Source organism: Eulemur rufifrons, chromosome 5 (genome assembly GCF_041146395.1).
Source record: "Eulemur rufifrons isolate Redbay chromosome 5, OSU_ERuf_1, whole genome shotgun sequence".
Taxonomy (NCBI): Eukaryota; Metazoa; Chordata; class Mammalia; order Primates; family Lemuridae; genus Eulemur; species Eulemur rufifrons.
Window position 1 is genome coordinate 49,386,371 of NC_090987.1, and position 23,181 is coordinate 49,409,551.

Below are 23,181 nucleotides of genomic sequence, written 5' to 3' on the forward strand. Positions count from 1 at the left end.
CATGTAATCACATGTATGGGAGTCTGAAAGGGAAGGGACGGATGGGGAGGTTATGGCTGGGAATCCTCGCCGGGTGGTTTGCTGCTGGGTGCCTGGCAGGCGCACCCAGCTCCCGGGAGACGTCCAGGGAACGGCGGTGAGCCAGCGTGAGCGCACGCCGGGAGGAAGAGGGCACGGGGGACCTGGGGACGGAGCAGAAACCCGATCGGTGTGTGTGCGCTTAACCAGACCAGGCTTCGTGGGAACAGTCCCGCTCCACCACCACGGGCCTCGTAAGATTAAGAAAACAAGCACATCCTCCTCAGTGGCCCTCAAACCTGGCTGTACACTGAAGTCACCTGGGAGCTTCAAAAACATTCCGGTCCCTGGGCCCTCCTGAGACTCTGACTCAGCTGACCGGGGCTCGGCTTCGGTGCGGAGTGTGAAAGCCTCCGGGTGACTCCCAGGTGCAGCAAGGGTAAGAACTGAGTAACTGAGGAGCACGTGAAGGTCACCTGAGGAGCTTCCAGAATACTGATGCCCAGGCCATGCCCTGGCCCAATTAAGCCAGAGGCTCTGGGCACAGAGCCCGAGCCAGGTGGGCTGAGAAACTGGCATCGGAGGGTCAGCAGGCCTGCCCCTTCCCTGCACTGCCCCTGCTGCTGTGTCCACAGCCTGGCCACCCCCAACCTCCGCCTGCTCACTCCAGGGCCAGGCCCCTGTCTGGACCTGCCACACGGTCCTAAGGTGCCCCTCTGTGGTTTAGAGCTGGCCACCCAGGCTCGGCCTCACTTCCCTCCTAAGTGTACAAAAATACCGTACTGCACGATGTATTTGCCTGCAAAATGGCGTGTGGTGTGGGGCCTGCGGGTCTGCCTTGTGCGGACAACACAATCCGCTGTGTGTGCACAGACTGTCCCCTCTGTAGCTCTCTCTGTGCACTGATGTGGAGTGACAGGCCGTTTGACGGGCTGTGCGTGTGCGCGTGCTGAGATGGAGGGTGTAGGAGTCAGGTGGGGAATCACATGAGCTCCAGTCCCCGAGCAGCCCCTGCCGGCCACACTCCGGGCACCTGGAATCCTCCGCGGTCAGTGTCCCTGCACTCTCCGGGAAGGTTTGGAGTGACAGTTGTTAATGCCCCACACCCACCCCAGGCTCTGCTCTCCTTGGGGGGGGAGGGGGCCGAGGCACCCACCTGCCTGCCACCCTCAGCACCAGCTCCCAGGGGATGTCCAGCAAACACAGGACGGGACATTTCTCTGCAGCCAGACCCAGGCCCAGCTGAGCTGCCCCTTGCTGCTCTCTCCAGCCCAGGGAAGGCTGTGGCTATGTGTGACGGGGTCTAAATAGGGAAGTGGGCATGGAGGTGAAGAAAGTTCTGCACACATTTTTTAAAGATACTGATGAAAGTAATGACTGTTCCATGGTTGTCAGAAACAGGCAGCTGTCTGGCGGAGTGGCGATGTGGATGTATTGGTCTCCTTGGCGCAGAGTGGCTGGCCACCTGTCGTGACCCTGGGGGGGAGCACTGGACCGAAGGATCCCACGGCAGTGATCAGCACACAGGGCCACCCGCCCTCCTGGCAGGGCATCAGTGAGAGGGTGTTTCCAGCCTAAGGATCTGTCAGACAGGATCCAGCTGAAATTGTGAAACTCATCTTAGTTTCAAAAAGCAGGTGCTTTGGGGAGGGCCGCTTTGCCCCAGGTCAGCGCGTAGCCTATTCCCTTTGAATCTTCTCCGGCAGGCGACGGGGTGTGAAGTGCCCGCGAGGACAGCACAGAGCCCCAGCCTGCGGGGACACTCCCGGCGCGGCCGCTGGTGTGCTGGCCTGTGGCCCCTCCCTGGGCCTGCCGGGGACTTTCAACGTGTAACCTCAATGGTAAGTCCTCTTTCAGGACTTGCTCTCTCCCTCTTCGTAGGGACCAGAAGCGTGGTCCAGAGTGGGGACAATGTCAGGGGGCGCGGCCAGGGCTAGCAGGTAGTCCTGGTTACGGTCCTGCAGGAGGATGTGAGGGGGACAGGCTGGGCCCCTACCAGAGCCCCCGCCCATGGCACTGTTCGTGCCTGAAGCCAGCTAATGTCTCCCAGATTGGGAGAGCCTGGGACCAAGGCATCAAACTCTTTTTTTTCCCTGAAGCACAGGATGGCTCATGCGGCTTAATTATACTGTTCAAAAGCAAGTGAGCTGAGAGAGGAAACTGCAGAAGACAGGCCTGTACCCAGTGATCAAGTGTAATCAGTTTCCAATGTAGGAAGATTTCAGGCATTTACCCAGGTGCTGGGGGAGGGGACACGGCAATTTTCAGTCTTCCTTCTCCTTCCCCTTATTTTTCTGATTCAGAAACCAGTCATCACAGAATCTCTGGGGATTGGCAGCTTGCTTAGGAGTGACACGATGGAAGAGGGAGAATTCATTTTGAAAATTATAGTCGTGCCTGAGACACAGGGCAGCTTTGGTGACATCCAGGCAGCAGCTCCTAATAGCAAAGCCAAAAATCCCTCCTGAGTTTCCAGCCTGTGCTGTGGCCCGAGGCCAGCGGCCGCATTCGCCACTAGACGCGTGTGGATATGTTAGGAGCATGGTTCATAGTAGTCACTGAAATTAATTGCACAATTTAGGTTTGCACAAATCATTTTTATTCCATAAGGGATTGGATGTCTTATATTTTCACAAAAAGAAAACTTAGTCCCTCTGATTCACAAGCAGGAGAAGTGACCAGAGTACTTCGTAGCCAGCGTGTCAGCCTGCTGATCTGACGGCACGGCCTTTTAGAATCTTGAAATCCAAATGATTTCTTTCAAATACTCTGAAAATAAAAGTATCAAATCCTGAAATAATAAATACTAGAATATGCATCAGAAATATAACTCTGTCTAGGGAAAGTATATAGTTTTTTCAGTTCAAGAGTTTAAAAAAAGCAAGCCACTTCCACACTCACTGGCACGTCCTTGCATACGGAAAGGGTGGGCTGGCGAGGGCCGTGGCGGGCTGGTAGGGTACTTGTTACTTGCAGGATGAGATAGTTAAAAGAATCCCTTCTTACATGTCGTCAGACCATTTTTAAAGGCCAACTAGTTCCTAAAATCACAGAATTCTAGATTGGCAAAGCTGGGAGGGGACCGTGACTACGATCTAACTGGAGGGCACTGGAGCGGTCTCTCGGGCTAGTTATCAGGGTGCTGGGTCGGTGCGCAGCCCTCAGGCCACGACCCCGCAGGAAGCAAGAACACGGGGGTCCTGTTTCATGTGTCAGATCTGCCCGGTCCCAGTCCCGGGAGCCCCTGATGGACACTAGAGGCAGGATTCACAGGTGGAATGAGCAGTATTTTTCTACTAGTGATTTTTTAAATAACAGTTTTATTGCGATATAATTCACATACCATAAAATTTCGCCTTTTCAAGTACACAGTTCAGTGGTTTTCCCTACGTTCACAGACTTCCGCAGCCATCACCACGATCTAAATTCATGGCGTTTCCGTCGCCCCAGCAGAAACCCCAGACCTGTTAAGCAGCCACTCCCCGCTCCCCCTTTGTCAGCCCCTGGCGACCGTTCGTCTACTTTTGGTCGTTACAAATTTGCATGTCCTGGACATTTCATGTAGATGGAATCATACAATATGTGACCTTTTAAATCTGACATCTTTCACTCAGCAAATTCATTCATGCTTCACATTCATCCGTGTTGTAGCATGTATTAACACGTCACTCCTTTTCACAGCCAGATACTGTCCCATTTTATGTCTAGACTTTGTTTATCCAGTGTCAATCCATGGAGATTTGTTTATTCTTCTTGGCTATTACGAATAATGCACCATGGACGTTTCTGAACACCTTTTTGTGTAGACATCTGTTTTTGGTTTGCTTGGGTATATACCTAATAGCAGAATTGCTAGGTCATGTGGTACCTCTGTGTTTAACCTTTTGAGAAGCTGCCAGACTGTTTTCCAAAGTGGCTGCACCATTTTACATCCCCAGGAGCAGCATGTGAGGGTCTAGTCTCTGCACAGCCTCGCAGACGCTTCTTACTGTCTGTCTGTCTTAGCTTTCCTAGTGGGTGTTCCTGCTCCTGACTCTTAATCCTGTGGCACCTTCGGTGTGTTGAAATGTTCTGTTTGGTCTTCACCTCTAGATTGTAAGCTCCCAGAGGACTGAGGCTGTCTCTTAAAATTCCCGATCTCCAGCCTTAAACATTTACTGAGTTGAGTCAAATGCTGCTGAGCCCACGGTTTGCCGTCGCTCATACACGCGGCACCGTTTGACCCTCGAGTACGTGTGGGGTTCTGTGCTGCAGACGGGTGTGTTGCACAGAGAGGGATAAACTTTTCAAATAAGCAGCTTGGACTACCTAGGGTATCTAGAGAACAAAATGTAAGTGAAGAAAAGGAAATGTCAGTGACAAATTAGGAGGCACATTAAAAAAAAAAAAAAAAAAAAAGGAGAAATTTGTTTTCAACTAATTTGGCAAAACCAAAAAGTACATTTCCTTGGTTGTGGCTGCTGTGATGGGCGGCGAGACCTTGGTGCTGAGTGTCACGCGTTGTAAAAGCTCGTCCCTCCTGAAGTGAGGAGAGGGTCACAGTCGCTGAGGCCTGTCCGGGGCTGGGCTCAAGCCCCCTGGCGCTCTGCTTGGTCGGAGGCCGCCCCAGGCTTGGTTCCATCAGCTCCCTGCAGACAGCATGCAGGTGCAGAACGTCCCCTCCGCCGCTGCTGGGGACCACACCCAGGCCAGGACCTCATGTGGGGCCTGCTCAGGCCAAGCCGCTTGACCCGAGAACGCTGGACTCAAGAAAAGGCATTTGCTGCCTGATTCAGAACTGCTCTGTGGTTCCAGAGGATTTTGAACATTTCCCCGTCTCTGCCTGTCTCTGTCCTTCTGCCTCTACAGGAATGCCTGTTTTAGCCCAGTTAGCATGGCCACATACTTCCTCACCCAAACCAGGACAGTCTTGAGAGTGACAGAGGGTGTCACTCATAATTATGCCAGGACAACTGGCAGAAGCCAGGACCGGCTGGGACAAACCAAGGCGTGCAGTCACCTGCCCCAGCGCACGCACAGTTCTCTCCTCCAGGGCAGGTTCTGTCCACCCCCGCCCTGCGGCCGTCCTCCCTAAAGCGCCCTGCTCTCTCCTGCACGGAGCCCACACGTGAGAGGAACATTCTGCCTCATGGGCTGTCATTGGGTTCCCTGGCTCATCGCCCTCACTGGGTCACGGACTTCTCCAAATCAGGGACCGGGGCAAGGGGCTTGGTACTCGAGGTGCTTACTAAATCCTCATGAAATTGAGGAAATCCTGCAGCCTGAAAGTCAAAGGTAAAGTGGGCCGTGAGTGAAGCCTCACGTAGGTGCCGAGGGCGTGTCACAAAGGCGTCCCCTCGGGCTCTCCTCCTCTTCCTTCTTCCTTTGGATTTTCCCCGCACCAAGCTCAGGGTGTTGATATGTACTGGTGAATGTATGCGGACAGACAAAAGTTCCGGTTGTCCAGAACTGTCCAGGGACTCTGATGAGTGTAGATTTCAGAATGCCTTTCATCAGGCCTTGCGGGGGAGCGTCCACACGCAGTGGCTGAGATTGGGGTTCAGAGCCGTGACTTCCTCAGTCGTTTCTAATTCAAACCCTTACCAGTTGGATTCCTTCCCATTCAGACCCTAATCTACCATAGTGGCTTTGATAGAAACAGCATTTAGATGTCACAGGGCTGACATTTCCCTGCTTCTGTCCCCAGGATCAGTACAAGTTCTGCTACGAGGTGGCCCTGGAATACTTGAATTCTGGCTGACGGCGCAACAGCCCCACGGACACACCCGGTCACCCCGCAGAGCCAAGGGCTCCATGGCGTTTGTGCGGAAGAGATGAAGACTTCTCAATATGCTTATTTTGCTTTGCATAATTGGCTCTTTTTAAGAGCCCCAGAAAGTGTTTCTAGAACTGCTTGCACTGCCCAATTCCCAGCCATGCCGCCTGGCAGAAACACTCGTGCAGCACACAGCCGTCAGACGCTGCGCTCCCGTCGCCGGCTTGTGGGAGCAGCGTAGACATCTGGTCAATCGAAGAGCACAATTATATTCTTATGAAGGAATTTGTACCTTTGGGGAATTATTTTGTGGCCTGTGATCCTTTGTTATTGTCACAGCTGAGTGTATGTTTTTGTTCTGTGGAGAATGCTCCCTGGCATTATGATAATATATTATTTTAGGTAATATTTGTATTTTAACATGCTGCATAATATATGCTTCTGTAGCTTTCCAGGACTAACAGATGACGTGTATTGAACAGAGATACGCTGTATGAGTCGTTCCTGTCGGATTTGTATTGTTTCCAAAGGAAAAGCTTGGGAGGACTCAGTTACAAAAATGCAAAATTCAGTGATCAAGATTCATGGATCCAAAGCTTTTCCATTTGTTTATATTGTAAATATTTTTGATTTCATCAAATTATTTATTCATTAAAAGAAATTTTTGTGAAGCACAGTGAGTGACAATCATTTTTATGAAGCCCTGGAAATGGTTTACTGTACGATGTTACCTTGTGTGAATTCTCAACTCAATAAACGATGACCGGTGACAGTCGTGGCGTGTTCCTGGCGTCCCAGCACGCAGGTGTGGAGGCCGCAGACACTGGGGGGAGAGCACAGCAGGGGCGTTTGCCCGGAGCAGGCACGGTTGGGATCTTTGAGAGAGACCTTTAGTCAGTGAGAGCTCTAGGCCCAGCTCGGTCACCTGCCCTGGTGCTGGACGAGCCGTGAGCACCCCCGCGGGCCGTGGACCTGGCCAGGGGGCGGCTGGGCGAGCGCCACGGCAGGGACTTGCTGCCCGGGAGCAGCTGCTCCTTTCCCTGTGTCACCGCAGTCACTGGGGGATAAATCTGTCTTCCCATGCCTCACTCAAACCCAACACTTGCTGAGGGAGCAATTTTTAAAGGGTTAGTTAGACTCAGAGTGCGTGTAAGCAGGACAGAGAGTCCCGCCAGAGGGGAAGGATCACTTTGTGGGGAAAGACCACGGCGGGGTGGTGGCTCCTCGTCCCCCAGGCTCTGGCCTCTGACGCAGAAGGCAGGTGTGCCGTGGCCTTACCGTGTACATTTAAAGTCGGGTTTAGGCTACGTTGAATGATCACCAGGAGCTAATGGAGATGAGCCTTTGTCGAGCCCCAGTTCCGTGCCAGACACAGTGCCAGGCGCTTTCCCGTGGGTAGCGGGTCCTCCCTCAGTGTGAGCCAGGTACAATTAGTAATCCCGCCTGACCAGTGAGGACACTCAGCTTAGAAAAGACTAAATAAGTTGTCCAAAGTCGCACCAGGTACTGGCTGCCACATGCCCTCAGAGCCCACGAGAGGTGGCGGGACAGCCCAGCGTCCTCCCAGTACCTGATTCCAGCGGAGAGGTGCAGTGAGGCCCACGTGCTGACACGGGGACACTGGCCCCACCACCCACTGTGGAAAGCCAAGGGGACTTGAGGGCATCATTCCTGCCTGCTCTGGGGATCTTGGTGACCGGGGATGGCAGGAGTGGAGGCCGTCACCGAGAGGACCGAAGTGGGCATCTGCACCGTAGGCCTCCGAGACTTGGCTGTGCTCTGAGCAATCCACACGCCCCTGCTTGGTACAAGCTTCCCCAGGCCCCTCCTCGAAGGGGTGGGGCTCTGTCCCCCTCAGGAAGGGCTCCAGGGCTGCGCTCCGGGTCTGCGCTGGGCGCCTCACACTGGGGCCCCTCCCAGGGGACAGCCTCGCCACCCACCCAGTTCCTTGCAACAAGCTCCCACAGGCTGGGCGCTGCTGTTTCTGTCCATGCCTCCTCCGAGTGATTCCTCCAGGACGTGGGGAGCGGGATGAACGCACCTGGACCCTCTGTGGGCGAGCTGGGCCTCGGCTGGGAGTGTGGTGGGCCCGGGCTCTCCGCTCCGATGTGGCCCAGGCTCTGTCCCCTTGGCCTGGGTGAAAAGAGAAGTCATCTTAGCATGTCACTCAAGTGACCCGAGACTTGTGAGTCTAATGACACTACCCATTTTCCAGTCAATCCCTCCATTATCGAACCCTCATCTCACTGTAAAGCCGGCAGTTTCCTCTAGACTTTGGAATCTGTTGGATTTCTATCTTTCTTTCACTGTTTCACTTCTTAGCAGAAGCAGTGATAGAAGAGAAGGGACATTTTGTGGCTTTTTCTGATTTCCCAAGAGGCCTTGCCGCATGCTTGAGATCTGCAACTTCCAGTACACAGCGGAAGTCTCTGCCCCTTACAAACCGCAGAAGCCAACCTCTTGGCTCGGGGTCCCTCCTGCCTCCTCCCAGTGCTCTGCGCCCCCCTTGTGGCGTCCTGAACCTCCCAGACACTGCGATGCCGCTGACCGCCATGAAAGCCAGAAGGTCCTGCCCTGACTCCCTGACGGGGTCCTTCTCAAAGACGACGCCGACGAGGTGTCCCTGATCTAAAGGAGTGGGAGTTAAAACACAGGCAATCAGCAGACAGCATGTCCTTGTCACTCTGGTTTTATTCCCACTAATGGTATTTAAATGGCTGTGCTGACACAGTGTCCCAGACCTACCTGGATGACATGTGCAATTTTTAAATAGAAGCCTGTACCGAGTGTGGTAGCTCACTCCTGTAATCCCAGCAGTTTGGGAGGATGAGGCGGGAGGATCACTTGAGTCCAGGAGTTTGAGACCAGTCTGGGCAACACAGCAAGACCCCGTGTCTACAAAAAAAATTTTTTAATTAGCCAGGTGTGGTGGCATGGGCCTCTAGTCCCAGCTACTTGGGAGGCTGAAGTGGGAGGATGGCTTGAGCCCAGGAGTTCAAGGCTGCAAAGAGCTATGATCGGGTCACTGCACTACAGCCTGGGTGACAAAGTGAGACTCTGCCTCTAAAAAAAAAAAACCAAAGCTGAAGTGTGGGAGGAGCCACTACGCAGTCCCTTGTGTCCCATGTCCCCAATCACAACCCTCGCTTCAGCTCCAGCACTCGTGCTTCGGGGAGCTGTGGTGGCTCTAAAATAAGGCCACAAACTCTCTGGCAGACCTCCCTAAAGGAGACGGTGGCCCGCTCGCCCTGGCCCTCATGGACCACTGGCTCTGAGGCCGGCTGCCATGACAAGCACCCCTTTGGACAGGCCCAGCAGATGAGGAGCCGAGGCCTCCGACCACCAGCCAGTGAGGAACCACAGTCCCAGGCGGATCCGGGAAGCAGATTCCCCAGCCCCAGGCCCAAGCGCCAGCCTGTGCCTGGACTGCAACCTCGTGAGCCCCGCTGAGCCAGACCCGCCGGCCCGAGCCTCGCCGATTCCCAACCCTCAGAACCTGCGTGAGATGATTCATGTTTGTTTTATCTTAAGCTGCCAAGATTTGGGGGTAATTCTGTACCTCCGACTTAGGCTCCAATTCTGGTCTCCATTAGGAAATTCCAGAAAGAGGTACTTCCAACCTAGAAACTTAAAAGGGTATGTCAAAGCTCTTTATTATGTTCTAGGTTCTAGAACCTACTGCCCAGGGGGTATTTCCCAAATATTGGGGATATCTCGCAATTCATGAGATGATTATAGCTGGTGCATGGATGGGTATTTATTTTTATAACACCCCTGAATTTAGTTTACTATGTATTAGAAAAGTGCTGGTTTCCACTGTCAGTACTAATGGATTTCTCCGTGTCTGAGGGGAATTTGTGCCGGGGGAGAAATGCTCACCGCTAACTGTAATTTAGGAAATATCCCATTATTAATCTTAGGAATTTATTGGCAATTGGCATTCTTGGAGATATTAAATAATCAACATTGTCCTAAATGTTTGCACTTACTTACAACTAATAAATAAAAAATTAAGGATTTAACAATATAAATTTTCCCAATCAATAACCTAGATTACAAACTTAACCCAGTATTTTTTAGGCATTTAATTAAAACCTCAATTCTAACATATTAATTCCCTTCAATGTTCTAAGGCCCCTCAAATGCAAATTGGTCCCACAGAAAAAGACGAAATATTGCAAAATCGATTAATGCCCTTAACACCCAAAGTGCTTACAACTACGTGGATACCACTGTTTAGTTTGTTTCCTTTTCCAATCCTCACTTTTATTGTTGTACACCCCCCATTCTAGAGTTTCTTTTTCTTACAAAGATGTTGCACTTATCATCCCCTGGAGCTTCTAGTGCCTGTCTTCCTTAACGATGTTAACTTTTGAGACTTAGTATCTTTCCCAGGAATGAAATCGTCGTTACAATTTGTACGTGGCCTCCCCTTATTGCCCAGTAATTCTGATTTTTTATTCTGGTCTATCAGCATAATTGGAAGCTCATGAAATATATCTTATTAGTATCTCTCCATAGTTAGTAGACTTATCCAGACGTTTCATTCTTTGAGAAAAGAGAGAGTAAGTCTGGGCTTGGCTCTTTCTTCTTTTAAGGACATTTGGCTAATTTGTCATTCCAGAGCACAGGTCTGGATGTTCTTGAATCGTCACCGTGTGACATCGGCAAGGCTTGCCAACGGCTAGGGCACTTTCCACTTGTGCCCATTCACGCGTTCTTGCTCATGGTCCTGCACCTGTGCATACTGGGATGACTTTGGCTGACTCGGTTCCAAGTGACTCCTTCCTGCTCCTGCTGGCCCAACACTCTGTTTACCAAAGAAACGGGACATCCATAGAGAGCAACACTCTTCCACTATTAAAAATAACAAGGATGAGGCATATTCCGTTCAACTCATGCTTTCTTTGAATTGCTCCATTTTCAATACTTAGTGTTACCTGTCCTGACATTTTTTCTCTCTCCCCAAAATATGCAATCAACTGTCAACTCTTTTTTTCTTTTAGTTGGAGAACGGTGTTACAGACTAAAATCTGGTCTGATGTTGGAAAAGTGCTGTTTCTGTTGTTGCTGTTGGAACGTTTTTCTATCAGAGTTGTCAATGATATTTCTCTGAAGGTTGTGTATTCACATTGACATTTCAAAATTGGTGTATCATTGTATTACCTGATCTTTCTAATGACATGAATCCGTCACCCACCAAGACATTCTCTCCAGGATTGAGGTCCTGTAGGGATACGCAGCTTCCTTTTGAAATATATTTATTTAACATTAAAGAGTGAGACAATTAAAACATACACTGTGGACAATGGTACAGGCAGTGCTGAGTGTGAACAGTGCACGAGGGAAGCTGGGAAACTGCCCCCTGTGAGGCCCTCAGCTGTGACCCAGACGGATTGGCCTCCTGGGGCCGCCGTAGCAAAGCCCCAGAGACTGGGGGCTCAAAGCAACAGGATCACTTGTCTCGCCCTGGAGGCTCAAGTCCAAGGGCAGGGTGTCGGCAGGACCAGGCTCCCTGAAGCCCCTAGAGAGACTCCTTCCTCACCTCTTCCCAGCTTCCAGCGGGTCCCCGCAGTCCTGGTCTGCAGCGGCAGCACTTCCATCTCTGCCTCTGTGTCACACGGCTGGCTGTCTTCCCTCCTGTGTCAGTGTGTTTCTGTGTCTCTTCTCTTTTTACAAGGATGCAAGGACACTAGTCACACTGGATTAAGGGCCCGCCCTACTTCAGCATGACCGCATCTTAACTATTTCCAAATAAGGTCACATTCACAAGTACTGGGCTTATGACTTCAACGTACCTTTTTAGGGGACATATTCCAACCCATGACAGCAGGCCTGTTGGGAAGCAGAGCCCCGGCCTCCGTCAAGGTCGGCAGAGCACTGCTGCAGGAGTCCGGAGGTACCGATGCTTGTCCTGGCTCCGTGTGGCCCGAGGCCCATCCAACAGGCCTCACACCCACTTTCAGCCTCTGGACAGGACCGCAGGGGCCACCGCCTCCTCCTTTGGTCCTCAGGGCGGAATCTCAGCCAGAGGGTGATTGGTTGATCAGAATTAAAATTGAGAGTGGAGGGGGAGTTTGGCAGAAGAAAGAGTTTCCTCAGCTATAAAATGAGGGTCTTAGGCTAATTGGGAAGTTTTCCAACTTTACTCTGCGGAGTGAGCTCGAGCCCATGCAGGAAGGGTGGAGGTCGTGCCTCGCAAGGGCTCTGGTTTTCTTTCTTTTACCATTTGTGCAACTATCGGTACCAAAGTCGAGACTGGGTTACTTGTGCATATTTCCTGTCCCCTAACCTTTGCAATAAGCCCACAAAACCTATATTATCGCCATTTTTTAGAGCAAAACACAAACTCAGATAGAATAATTTTTCAAGGTCACTTGAATGTTTCCTAACTAAGACTCATTCTATCACGGGCGTGTGTGTTGTGTTTTATCTGAGGGTCGTGTTGGTGCTAAGCGCTGGGGACACAGCAGTGAGCCCAACAGTCTCAGTCCCCGTCCTCAGGGAATTATCGGACTCATTGAGGGAGAAGTTCTAAAATCTCAGAAACGAATGCATTCCGGGTCTCGGGGAATGCGTCATAGTTGGGGCGTGTGGGAGGGCAGAGATCGGGTTCAGAAGGGGGATCGGACAAGGCCTCCTCGGGGCTGGGGGGAGCGGCCCGGGCGGGGCTGGGGTGGGGGAGCCGCGCTGCGTGGGACTGTACGACGGCGCCGTGGGAAACACGGCGGGCTCCTCACGAAAATGACGTGGCACTGCCGTGTGATCCAGCCGCGCCACTTCTGGGCACATGCTCGAAAGAACTGAAGCAGGGACTCAAACAGATGTTTGGACACCGAGTTCACAGCAGCATCACTCACAATAGCCGAGTGTCCGTCAGTGCGGGAGTGGATTAAAGGCTGTGGTCTATACATACGTGCAGTGTCATTCCGCCTTAGGAAGGAAGGAAGTTCTGACACGTGCTACTACAGCAGGGTGAACGCAGAAGCCAGGCTAAGTGACGTGCGCCAGACACAAAAGAGCAAACGCTGTCTGATCCCACTTCCCTAAGGTACCTAGGAGGAGTCAACTTCTTAGAGACAGGAAGTAGAAGGGTGGCTGCCTGGGGCTGGGGACAGTTGGGGCATTTAGTGGGGACAGACTTTCAGCTGGGGAAGATGAAAAAGTTCTGGGACGGATGGTGGTGATGGCTGCACAGTGAGAATGTCCTTAATGCCACTGAACTAGACACTTAAAATGGTTCGTTTTCTGGGGTGTATATTTTACCGCACAGTCTAAGACGGAACACTCCTCGCTGTCAGCCCCCCTCGGCCCTTTGCACCGGTGGCAGCTGCCTCTCGGATCCCTCCTCGCCGCCAGCCCAGCTCCAAATCCCAGCCTGTGCCCCCGCAGTGGGCCCTCGGGCTCTGGGGGCAACAGTTCGAAAGCCCCTCGCCTTGGATTTCCTCTCTGCATATAACAGCCACGGGTTTTAGGTTTGCCGGTGTAGGATTTGAAGTGTGTATTTTTTTCTAAGAAGCATGAAGAGGTAACTGCGTTACTCATAGAACAGCAGCTGAGCGTTTGCTCTGTAAACCTCTAAGCCCCTCTGATCACTTCTGGATCCTTCTAGCTCAGCACAGCCCCCAGCGCCCCTGGCCCACACTGTCCCTCAGTGGGACTCATCCTTCAGCAAGCAGCCGTGTCAGGGGCACGTGTGAGCGTCAGCCCGGAAGAGCCCGGGCGAGAGCTCCTACCCCAGCCCTCCCGTCTCTGCCAGCCTCCTCTTCCCGTCTCCTCTCTAAGAAGCGGGCGGGAGGCTTCTGCAAGGAAAGGACTGGCACCAGGTCTCTGTCCCCGAGGCTGCCTTGAACTTCCAGCTCTGTTTGCTGTGCTGGTGCCAAGCTGGAGCCTGCTAAAGAAAAGGTCCGGGTCCAGGGAGCAGTTCTATTGATAATACGATCGCCTCCTCGTGTGCTGGTGATGGGGAGGACCTAGCCTGTAACCCCCCTTCCTTTTCCTGCAGGAGAAACGGCGCTGGCCCCAACCCTCTCTAGCTGTACGAATCCATGTGCACAATGTAAGTCATGGGGTGACCCCCGGAAACTCAGTTTCATTGGGTGCTTAACAAGTATATTTGGAAAAAGAACAGGACAGCAATTCACTCCACTTTCTCTTCCTGTGGGAGAGCACAGACTACATTCCAAAGACCCCTGAGGCCGCCTGTCAAATGGAAATGAAACCAAACTAGACGCAGCCAACTGGGGGTCACTTCCCTGCCTCAGTTTCCCCATCTGTGTGAAGGCAAAGTCTCTCTATTTCTGCCACAAGGATGTAGTGTGTGGGGAAAAAATGAAGTAGGAAGATGTGTTAAAAATTAAGAGCTGCACAAACGTAAAGTACAGCCAGTATGGGCATCGGATGTAAGGAATCATACCTACCAAGAGATTTTCAGGCCAGGCGCGGTGGCTCACGTCTGTAATCCTAGCACTCTGGGAGGCCAAGGTGGGGGGATGGCTTGAGCTCAGGAGTTCGAGACCACCCTGAGCAAGAGTAAGACCCTGTCTCTACTAAAAATATAAAAAAAATTAGCCGGGCATTGTGGTGTGCACCTGTAGTCGCAGCTACTTGGGAGACTGAGGCAGGAGGATTGCTTGAGCCCAAGAGTTTGAGGTTGCTGTGAGCTATGATGACGCCACTGCACTCTAGTCCAGCAAGAGAGTGAGACTCTGTCTCCAAAAAAAAAAAAAAAGAAAGAAAAAAAAGAGATTTTTCATGTGGATGTAAAAAGTGTGGTAAATGAAATGTTAGTTGATACAACTTACTTCATGGGCTGGCATGGGGAGATGCTGCTTGCAGTTGCTATGTCTGGGCGGGGAGGCCAGTGTAGACTCAGCCCCCTCTGGCTGTTTCCATGGGCAAGACAGGTGCCCAGCCCCAGGAGGTGAGGATGGCCAGCTGGGCCCTGTAGACAAAGACAGTGCCGCAGCCTGGGCCCAGTGCTCTGCATGGCAGTCGGGGAGTTTCTCTGCTGGTTCATTAAAGCAGCATTGAGATGCCTTTTATCCCTCTGTGTTAATATAAATAATAGAATGAAATGTAATTACCACAGATAACCCAACTAAGAACACTTTTGACTCCTGGTGTAAAAAGACTGGATTTGGAGCCACTTGTCACCAGCCCCGTGGTGGACTGTGCCATTTACTCCCCCAAAATGACCCCAGGAAGCGAACAAGACTCTGACCTTCTGGGGGGTGGGTGGCTTCTCACAGGTCGCACCATTGCAAAGGGCCGCAGCAGGATTTGAACTCAGGCCAGCTCCCCCTGCGTCCCTCGGGCCCATCCTGGGGGGGGGGAGGCAGTGGGCTGGGGCTCTGCAGCCACCATCCCAGGCCCCCGCAGCCACCATCCCAGGCCCCCGCAGCCACCACGCAGCTCCTGGGCGTCCCAGTTTCTGCATCTGATCCACTTAATCAGGTGCTTCTTCACATTCTGCGCATTGTGAGGACGTACCTGGCTTCTTTTCTTTCCTTCCTTTCTCCCCATGTTGAAAACGAGCTGCTGTCTTTCTTGTGCCTGGTCTGGCCCTGGCAGTCTTAGCGCTGGGCTTTTCCATGGAGGCGTCCCCTTTGCGTAGACGGCAGGTGGGCGGCTGAGCCACAGGATGGAGGAGCAGGCAGGGCAGGTCGGGGAGCCTGGGAGCAGATAAGGGGTCCCGGGGGGGCACCAGCTTAGAAACCGCAGGAACGGACTCGCGCTCCCAGCCTGGAACACCGCCCATGGTCATCGTCCTGACACTCAGCAGCGTCCCAGACGGAAGTGGAGTCAGAGCTCCCCTGGGCTTCTCGAGGCCAGCTCAGCCCCTCGCACGAGGGACGGGCACAGGTGCCAGCCCCCGGCCACCTGGAAAGAGCATGGAAACTGGTGATGCTTCACCTGCTACTCGACTTTGCCTTCTTGGGTGCCAGCACCAGCGCAAAGTCCTCTTGGGGCTTGGAAGGCCGCGGCTGAACTGAATGGCAGCTTCTGCGCCTGCGCCTACAGGACCCCATCCCCGGCACACCCTCCTCGCCCCGTGCTCCTCCGTGGCCTTGGAGAAGGATGGAGAAGGATGAGATGCGGTGGTCCTGTGGGAGTGCTGGGAAGGAGGCCTCCTGGGTGAGCCCTCCTCACTGCCCCCTTCAGCTGAGCTCACGCCTTGAGGGCCCCAGGCTCTCTAGGAATGACAGGTGGGACCTGCCACCACAGGCAGCAGAATGCAGCTCCTCTGAGGTGGGAGAAATCCCACCTGGCCTTGGTCACTGCACCTGAGGACAGGTTTTGTGACAGACTGTCCCCACACACCCACAGAGTCAGGGCCTGAGCACAGTCTGGAGGTGGGGGCTGGGGTGCAGCTGGGATGAGGGAGCACCAGCCTTTAATCGTCCTAACTGGGACCTCCCTGGGGGAGCACGATTGCTGCATCAGGAGGGTATCTCGTGCCCACCTGCCACCTCCATGGAGTGTGTGCCAGAAACATTAGAAATCAACCTAGAACTGCCCCCCGCCCCGCCAAGGTGACCCCAGCAGGAGGCCAGGACTACGGAACTAGCAACCCAGATGCTAGAGGATTCACACCTTGCAGGCACCGCGCTGGAGCCAGGCCCCGGCGAGATCCCTGCCAGCAGGGGCAGCGCACAGGCTTTCCTGGGGGTCTCCTCCCGCCTGGTGAAAGAAGGTGCAATTCCAGGTCTGCGTGTGGCTGCTGCACCCTCCCAGGCCACGGGCCAGCTGCTGGCTGGTTAGCAATGCCTTCCCTGAGCAAGGGAGCCGTCCTGGTGCTGGAGACCTACTGGATGTGGGGCGTGTGTGAGCAACCCGCGGCGGAATGCTGGGCTTTCTGCTCATCTGGTGATTTAATGAGGGTCTGTGTCCACCCACCCAGCTCCCACCCGCTCCCTCACGCTATCTCAGCATCTCTCTCTATTTCATAAAACACCAATTTATCGGATATTACCCTCATTTTAAATTACGTATATCAGTTAAAACGCAATTCACCTTCTCTTTCCCATCTCATTAGCTGATAAAAGCATTAGCAAATTGTCACATGTCTAAGTGACCGTGTAATAGGTATTGGTTTTAATTGTCGGTACTTAAGTGGCCATTGTAACAAAGCGTTTTGCTTCACAAGTCAGGTAAGCCCCTCGCTCTGCAAGGAAAAGAGCTGAGGCCCGGCTGCCGGAAACCCAGAGCCTAATTTGGAGCCCTGTGGTAGCGCGGAGACAGGGCTCTGGTATTCTGACAGTGGCCTCGGGAATCTCGTTTCTTTTTTTATTGTGGTAAAATATACATAACATAAAATTTACTGTTTTAAAGGAAAAGAAGTCATTATATCAAAAAGACACCCGCACCTGAGTTTATCACAGCACAATTCACAGTTGCAAAGATATGGAACCAACCTAAGTACCTATCAACTGATGAGTGGATAAAGAAAATGTGGTATATATACCACCATGGAGTACTAGTCAGCCATAAAAAAGGGATGAAATAATGTCTTTTGCAGCAACTTGAATAGAACCAGAGGCCATTATTCTGAGTGAAGTATCTCGGGAATGGAAAACCAAATATCACATGTTCTCACTAGTAAGTGGGAGCTAAATGATGGGTGTATGTGGCCATAAAGTGGTGTAGTGGACAGAGGAAACTAAGAAGGGAAGGGGGAGAGGGGAGGGATAAAAAAATACCTGTCAGGTACAAGGTGCCCTAGTCTGGCAACAGGTCCGCCGAAAGCCCTGACTTCAGCAGGATGCAATTCATCCGTGTAACAAAAACACTTGTACCCCCTAAATCTACTGAAATAAAGAAAAGAAAAAGAAAAAAATACCATTTTAAGTGTACAGTTCTGTGGCACAAAGTACACTCACATTGTTGTGTAACCATCACCACCGTCCATCTCCAGAACTTTTTCATCTTCCCAAACTGAGACTTTGCACCCAATAAACAACGACTCCCCATACCCTCTCCCCGCAGCCCTTGGCAACCACCGCTCTGCTTTCTGTCTGTATGAATCTGACTATTCTAGATGCCTCATGTCGGTGGAATCATACATTATTTGTCCTTTTGTGACTGGCTTATTTCACTTAGCGTAATGTCCGTAAGGTTCCTCCATGTTGTAGCAGGTGTCAGAATTCCCTTCCTTTTTAAGCCTGAATCGTATTCCAATGTGTGTATATATGACATATTGTTTATCCATTCATCTGTCCATGGACACTTGGGTTGTTTCCATCTTTGAGCTACTGTGAATAATGCTGCTATTGGCTTCAAGCGTCTTGGTTTTGTTTTCTATTCCAATCCTCTTTCTTTCTCATCTCCTTCTAATTTGTGCTCCTCAGTGACTGACATTAGACTCCATGGTGGCCCCTCAGTGAATTCTGTCAAGCTGCCTAAGCAAGAGATCTACATCAACATGAGAGACAAAATTCCAAAATCAAATACGAGCTTTTCTACATACGAAAGAGTTCTTAACCATTCGGGGAATCACCAACCCATCTGAGAATCTGAAAACTCTCTTTCATTTAAACAACGTACCTGCAGTCACACAAACGTGACATTTTCAGTTTCCATGGACATCCCTGAAGCCCATTCTTAGACACAGGTTTATCTCTGCCCTAGATAATTCAATTCTTCCCCAAAAGCTGTAAGTCAAAAGTTTTCAAATACGAGCATGGTTGAAATGTAAAGCACATAATCACTTCCAACGTGACAATGACATAAAGCTGGATGTCCGTGTTTGGAACCTGCCCAAGGCAGAACACGACAGTGGGAAGATGGTTCTGTGCATTCACTCAGGGTCTGGAAGGAGTCGGGAGGTCAGGAGCTGAGCGTGTGATTCTCGTTCTGGACGCAGAGCGGATTAGTGAGGGCAGACCTGCAGCGGGAGCGTGCTGGGGAAGCAGGCAGAGACTCTTCGCTCGAAACGGGGGCCCTCCCAGTGCCTGCCTCCTCCGGCTGACGGCTGGCATCCAGCCACCACCCCACCCTGACCGCCACCTAAGCACACACCCTCTCCCAGGACAGGGGATCTGCTGGGGGGCAGGAGGCCCTGGTCCCCCAAAGTAACTGCACATCAATGTGTGTGGCTTGGACTTCTTCCTGAGGGCAGTTCCATTGCACAGGCCATGGTGGCTGCTGTCACCCAACCTCAGCTGTGAGAGCGCCAGCGTCAATCAGAATTGCCCACTGAGGATGGGGAGTGTGTGGATCAATTTGCCACGTCTGAGCAGGAAATATTAAATACAAGTCACACTGGATGTAACTGGTGGCTGAACCTCAGCTACCCTCCATGGAGCCTCCTCCGTCCTTGGTAAATACGTGCTTGATCACATGTAAGGCAGGTAACTGCCATACTGACTCAATTGTAAGATGTACATTTTAGGATTCTGATAGGAATGTTTCTTACAATCACTGTCAGGCAGGTGACAGGTATAACAACCTGCCGCAGCTGCTGTTAACTATGCATGCGCTTATTCGATCAAAGTAGTTCATATGGTTGTCACTTTAACGGGCATTATTGGTACTACACATGGAGAGTTTAATTGCTATTTTTAAATATCCCCCAAAATATTACACTATGATTTGGCCTTGAAATGAAAAAATATTGTGTGTGTGATGAGCAGGGACACAGAGCATTGGGGTGTGAATTTGATGTCAGCGAAGCAAATACTTCTCACCACAATTTCATGGCTTTTTTGCAAAATAACAGCCAAGTGCTTTATAGAACCTGGCAAAGACACCACAAATAGTGATATATGGGAAATAACTGCCCATCTCACACCTAGAAATGCAACCCAAAGGCCAAGAAATCACCAAATCCTGGAAACACCTTTATAAGAGATGTTAGGTGGCTACAGCCGTTTGTGGTCTGGTCACCATGGGAATCACAGACCCATACTCTGAGCGCAAAAGGGATGCCACATATTTGGATGTAGATGCTGAATGGGGAGAAGTTTCAGAAATATCTTAACCATCTGATCTCGGAAGCTAAGCAGGGTCGGGCCTGTCTGGTACTTGTATGGGAGAAATACCTTAACCAGTGTGTTTCAGTTATTTGTTCAATTTCATATAAGCACAAGAGTGACATAGGATAAGACCCATGCCTACGAAGTCCAGAAGATATTCTTCAATAAATATAAAGAAACATTTGAAGTGATATAAAAGCATTATGCCAAGTTTATTGGCAGCACTTTTCTTACCCAGTGATCCACAAAATGGGTGCATCTCAGAATTGATGGTTTCTTCGTTTCTGTGAATATGTTTTGCCACTAGGTCTAATTCCCAGCACGCAGGTGCACGGCCATCTGAGCCCAGCTGGGCTCTGTCCTCTCCCCAAGCCCTCCCCCCTCACTGACAGGTTCTCTGAGGCCGCAATTCTCGCCACCCCACCCTGATGGGGTCCTGCAGTTCTCCTCTCCCGGGCCAACCCTCATTCTCTCTTCTGCATTTCTGTTTTTGGAAGAGCCTCTTTCTGCGTAAGTCCAGCCTGTTCCCTCTACACGTTGCCAAGTGGATGCTCTGGTTCCAGTCGGCCATGCACTTGCTGGTCTCAATCCTGGGAGGCAGAGACACAGGGACTGGGAAGCATGAGCTGGAGAGTCACAGACAGATTCACACCACGATCTCTCACTCGTAAGCCGGTGACCTTGGACATGTTACTTTGCTTTGCCTGTCAGCCTTGGAAGGGAAGAAAACAAATGACTGTATCTCGAGGTTGTTGGAGGGTTAAATGAGGACAATATGTGCATTGCAGACTCTCTTAATCATAGTCCCCCTCCTGCCATCTTTTGCAACTATGGAGTTTGGGTGGGACAGACCAGGTCAGGCCTTGATTGGCTTAATCCTAATCATGTGACCTTGGGCATGTGACCTAGGTTGACCCAATCAAAGTAAAGCTCAGTTCTTATCTAGGATGCTTTGGAGAAGAGAACTTCCTTTTTACCCTGGTGATATAGTACAATCATCCCTCAGTATCCACTGGGCATGGGTTCCAGGACGCCTGAAGATACCTAAATCTGCCAATGCTCAAGTCTGTGATATAAGGTGGTGCAGTACTGGCATATAACCTACACACATCCTTCCCTATATTTAAAATCATTTCTAGATTACTTATAATACCTAATGCAATGTAAATGCTATGTAAATAGTTGTACCACATTGGTTTTTAATTTGTATTATTTCTATTGCAGTATTGTTATTTTTTTCTGAATATTTTCAATCCTCTGTTGGATCTGCGGGTGTGGAACCTGCAGCTCAGAGCGCCAACTGTCTCTATGAGGCCTGTAACCCTGAGTTCCTGAGAGCTCTTGGCTGCTGAGAAGCCAGCCTGGAGAAGAGCTGACCGCGAAGGAGGATGGGGGAGAGAGGGAAAAACCGAGCCAGGACCCCCATGAGACATCTGAGCCCTCTAATGATGCCTCACGTATGTGAGCCACGAAATTCCTGTGATTCAAACACGTTTCAAGCATCTTTTCTGTCATTTGCAACCAAAAGCATTCTCGCCGATCCAGTAAGGAAAGCACTTAACAAGTATTCAATAAATAGTAGCTATTGTTATCAACTCGAGTGTTTATATGCTATAAATGAGATTTGGCCCCCTCCCGCCACCCTCCTGACTTTGCTGGAGCAGCGTGTCTGTTACTCAGAGGGACCCTGCTCTGCAGCAGCACACAGGGCTCTGTGCCTTGTTCTGGGGCCTTGCCAGAACGTCACTGCCACATAACCCAGAGCCTCCCCCCAACCCCAACCACACTTCCTGTTTCCACGTTCCAAGTAACTCAGGACAAATCCCTTTAGGAATGTTAAGTATTGACTCCAAACCACATCTCTCCACTCTACCCTAAATTAATTAAGTGTGAGGAAGAGGAAAGAGGCTGCTGTTCCTCCATAAAGCTCTGTGGTGCCAGGGAACTTCCCAGACTCTGATCAGGACCGCGCGCCCTCGCTGTGGGTGCAGGAGCCTGGGCCTTCACGTTCCAGAGCAAGGAGCTGTCAAGCCCCGTCGATCTTCCTGGGGGAGTGTGTCCTCCAGAAAGCAGAGGCTCAGGACCCCTTCCAAGACTTTCTTTTCTGGCCTTGGCGCTGCTCTGTTGGAAGGAAGATGAGAACAGCCCCCAGGCTTCCTTCTTTACCCTCCCACGGGCTGCATGTGCTCCCCGCGAGGTCGAGACAAGCTGTGGACGGCAGAGGGCTCTGTGTCTCCACCAGTCAGGCCGGTGTGTGGCTGCTTCCTTTGGGGCACAGGGGTTGCTGGCCCCCTCCCAGCCTGGGCCTGCCGTCTTGGGGGTGTCCACAGGGTGACCCCTCCTCCACCGTGAGCATGCTGCTTTGCTAGACCAATTACAGCAGCACGCTCTGTATGCACCAAGTTGTCACAACAGTGTGACTTGAAACCCAATTCCTCAGAGTGGGGGGAGCTGCTGGAGGAGGGGGTGCAGGGGTGGGGGGAGCTTCAGTTGGCAGAGCGGGAGCGGGGCTGGCTGTGAAGGACGGGTTGCCAATATAAATTCTTCCATCAACAAGCAGAAAACGTGCTTATGACTTTATCATTGTACCCAGGGCTCCGCTGCAATTCATATCTTCCTCGTGGTTAATGGCGTTTTAGGCCACTGATGCCACATAACACATTTCATCAATTCCGAGGGGAGGTCCCTGCCCAGAACATCAAAGCCAATTTGTAAATATGGAGTGATGGATTTTGTCAGTAAATTTATATCAGAATGAGGCAGTAACGCTCCCACACAAATTAATGTGTCTTAGCAGATGTTTAACTTTGAATACCCTGTTTTGAATATGTATTACCTGATAATGTATATACACTGGAAGTGTTTTTTATTTCTACTCATTAAATCTCAATCAAACAAGTAATCGTCCTAAACTGCAGAGGCACAGAAATCCCTTTTCCCTGCCCATCAAGTAGTGGCGGTTTATTGTATTATAAAATAAATTAACGGCTAATACAATTTTTTAAAAACAGCAATAACAAAGCCAGAGGCCTGTGCCCTGAGGATGGCCTCGCGCCGTCGGCTGGCGCAGGACTCTAGCTCTGCCGCCTACTGGGTGACCTTGGCCGGGCGCGTGTCTCTCTGTGCCGCAGGTTCCTCTCGGCAGGCGGGATGACCACTGTCTACAGCATAGGGTTGAGGGGATTGACCGGATTAACACGTGTAAAGTGTTTAGAACTGTGCCTGGCGTTATGTATTTGCTCATATTATTATATCATAAATGACACGAAAGAAGGAAGGAAGCAGGAACATATTTCTCCTTCTGGGGTGCGCCTGGGTGTCAGGAGCAATGCCAACCCCTGTTTCTATCCAGCCTTCTCCTCCCTGGTGTGACTCTCAGGAAAGCAGAGCCTCAGTTTCCCCATGTGCAGGTACGAATATGCATCCTATATC

General features: G+C 51.3%; 1 protein-coding gene across 8 annotated transcripts in view; it reads left to right on the top strand.

Annotated features, from left to right (window-relative positions):
* The window catches only part of PTPRM (protein tyrosine phosphatase receptor type M), a 762,555-nt gene extending 756,102 nt beyond the window's left edge, over window positions 1–6,453 (top strand). For all 8 annotated transcript variants that reach the window (XM_069468544.1, XM_069468545.1, XM_069468547.1 and 5 more), the window contains one exon: window positions 5,705–6,453. In XM_069468544.1, the coding sequence (XP_069324645.1) occupies window positions 5,705–5,758 (54 nt within the window). In that variant the 3' untranslated portion in view covers window positions 5,759–6,453. The remainder of the gene's footprint in view (window positions 1–5,704) is intronic.
* Window positions 6,454–23,181: the final 16,728 nt, after the last annotated feature.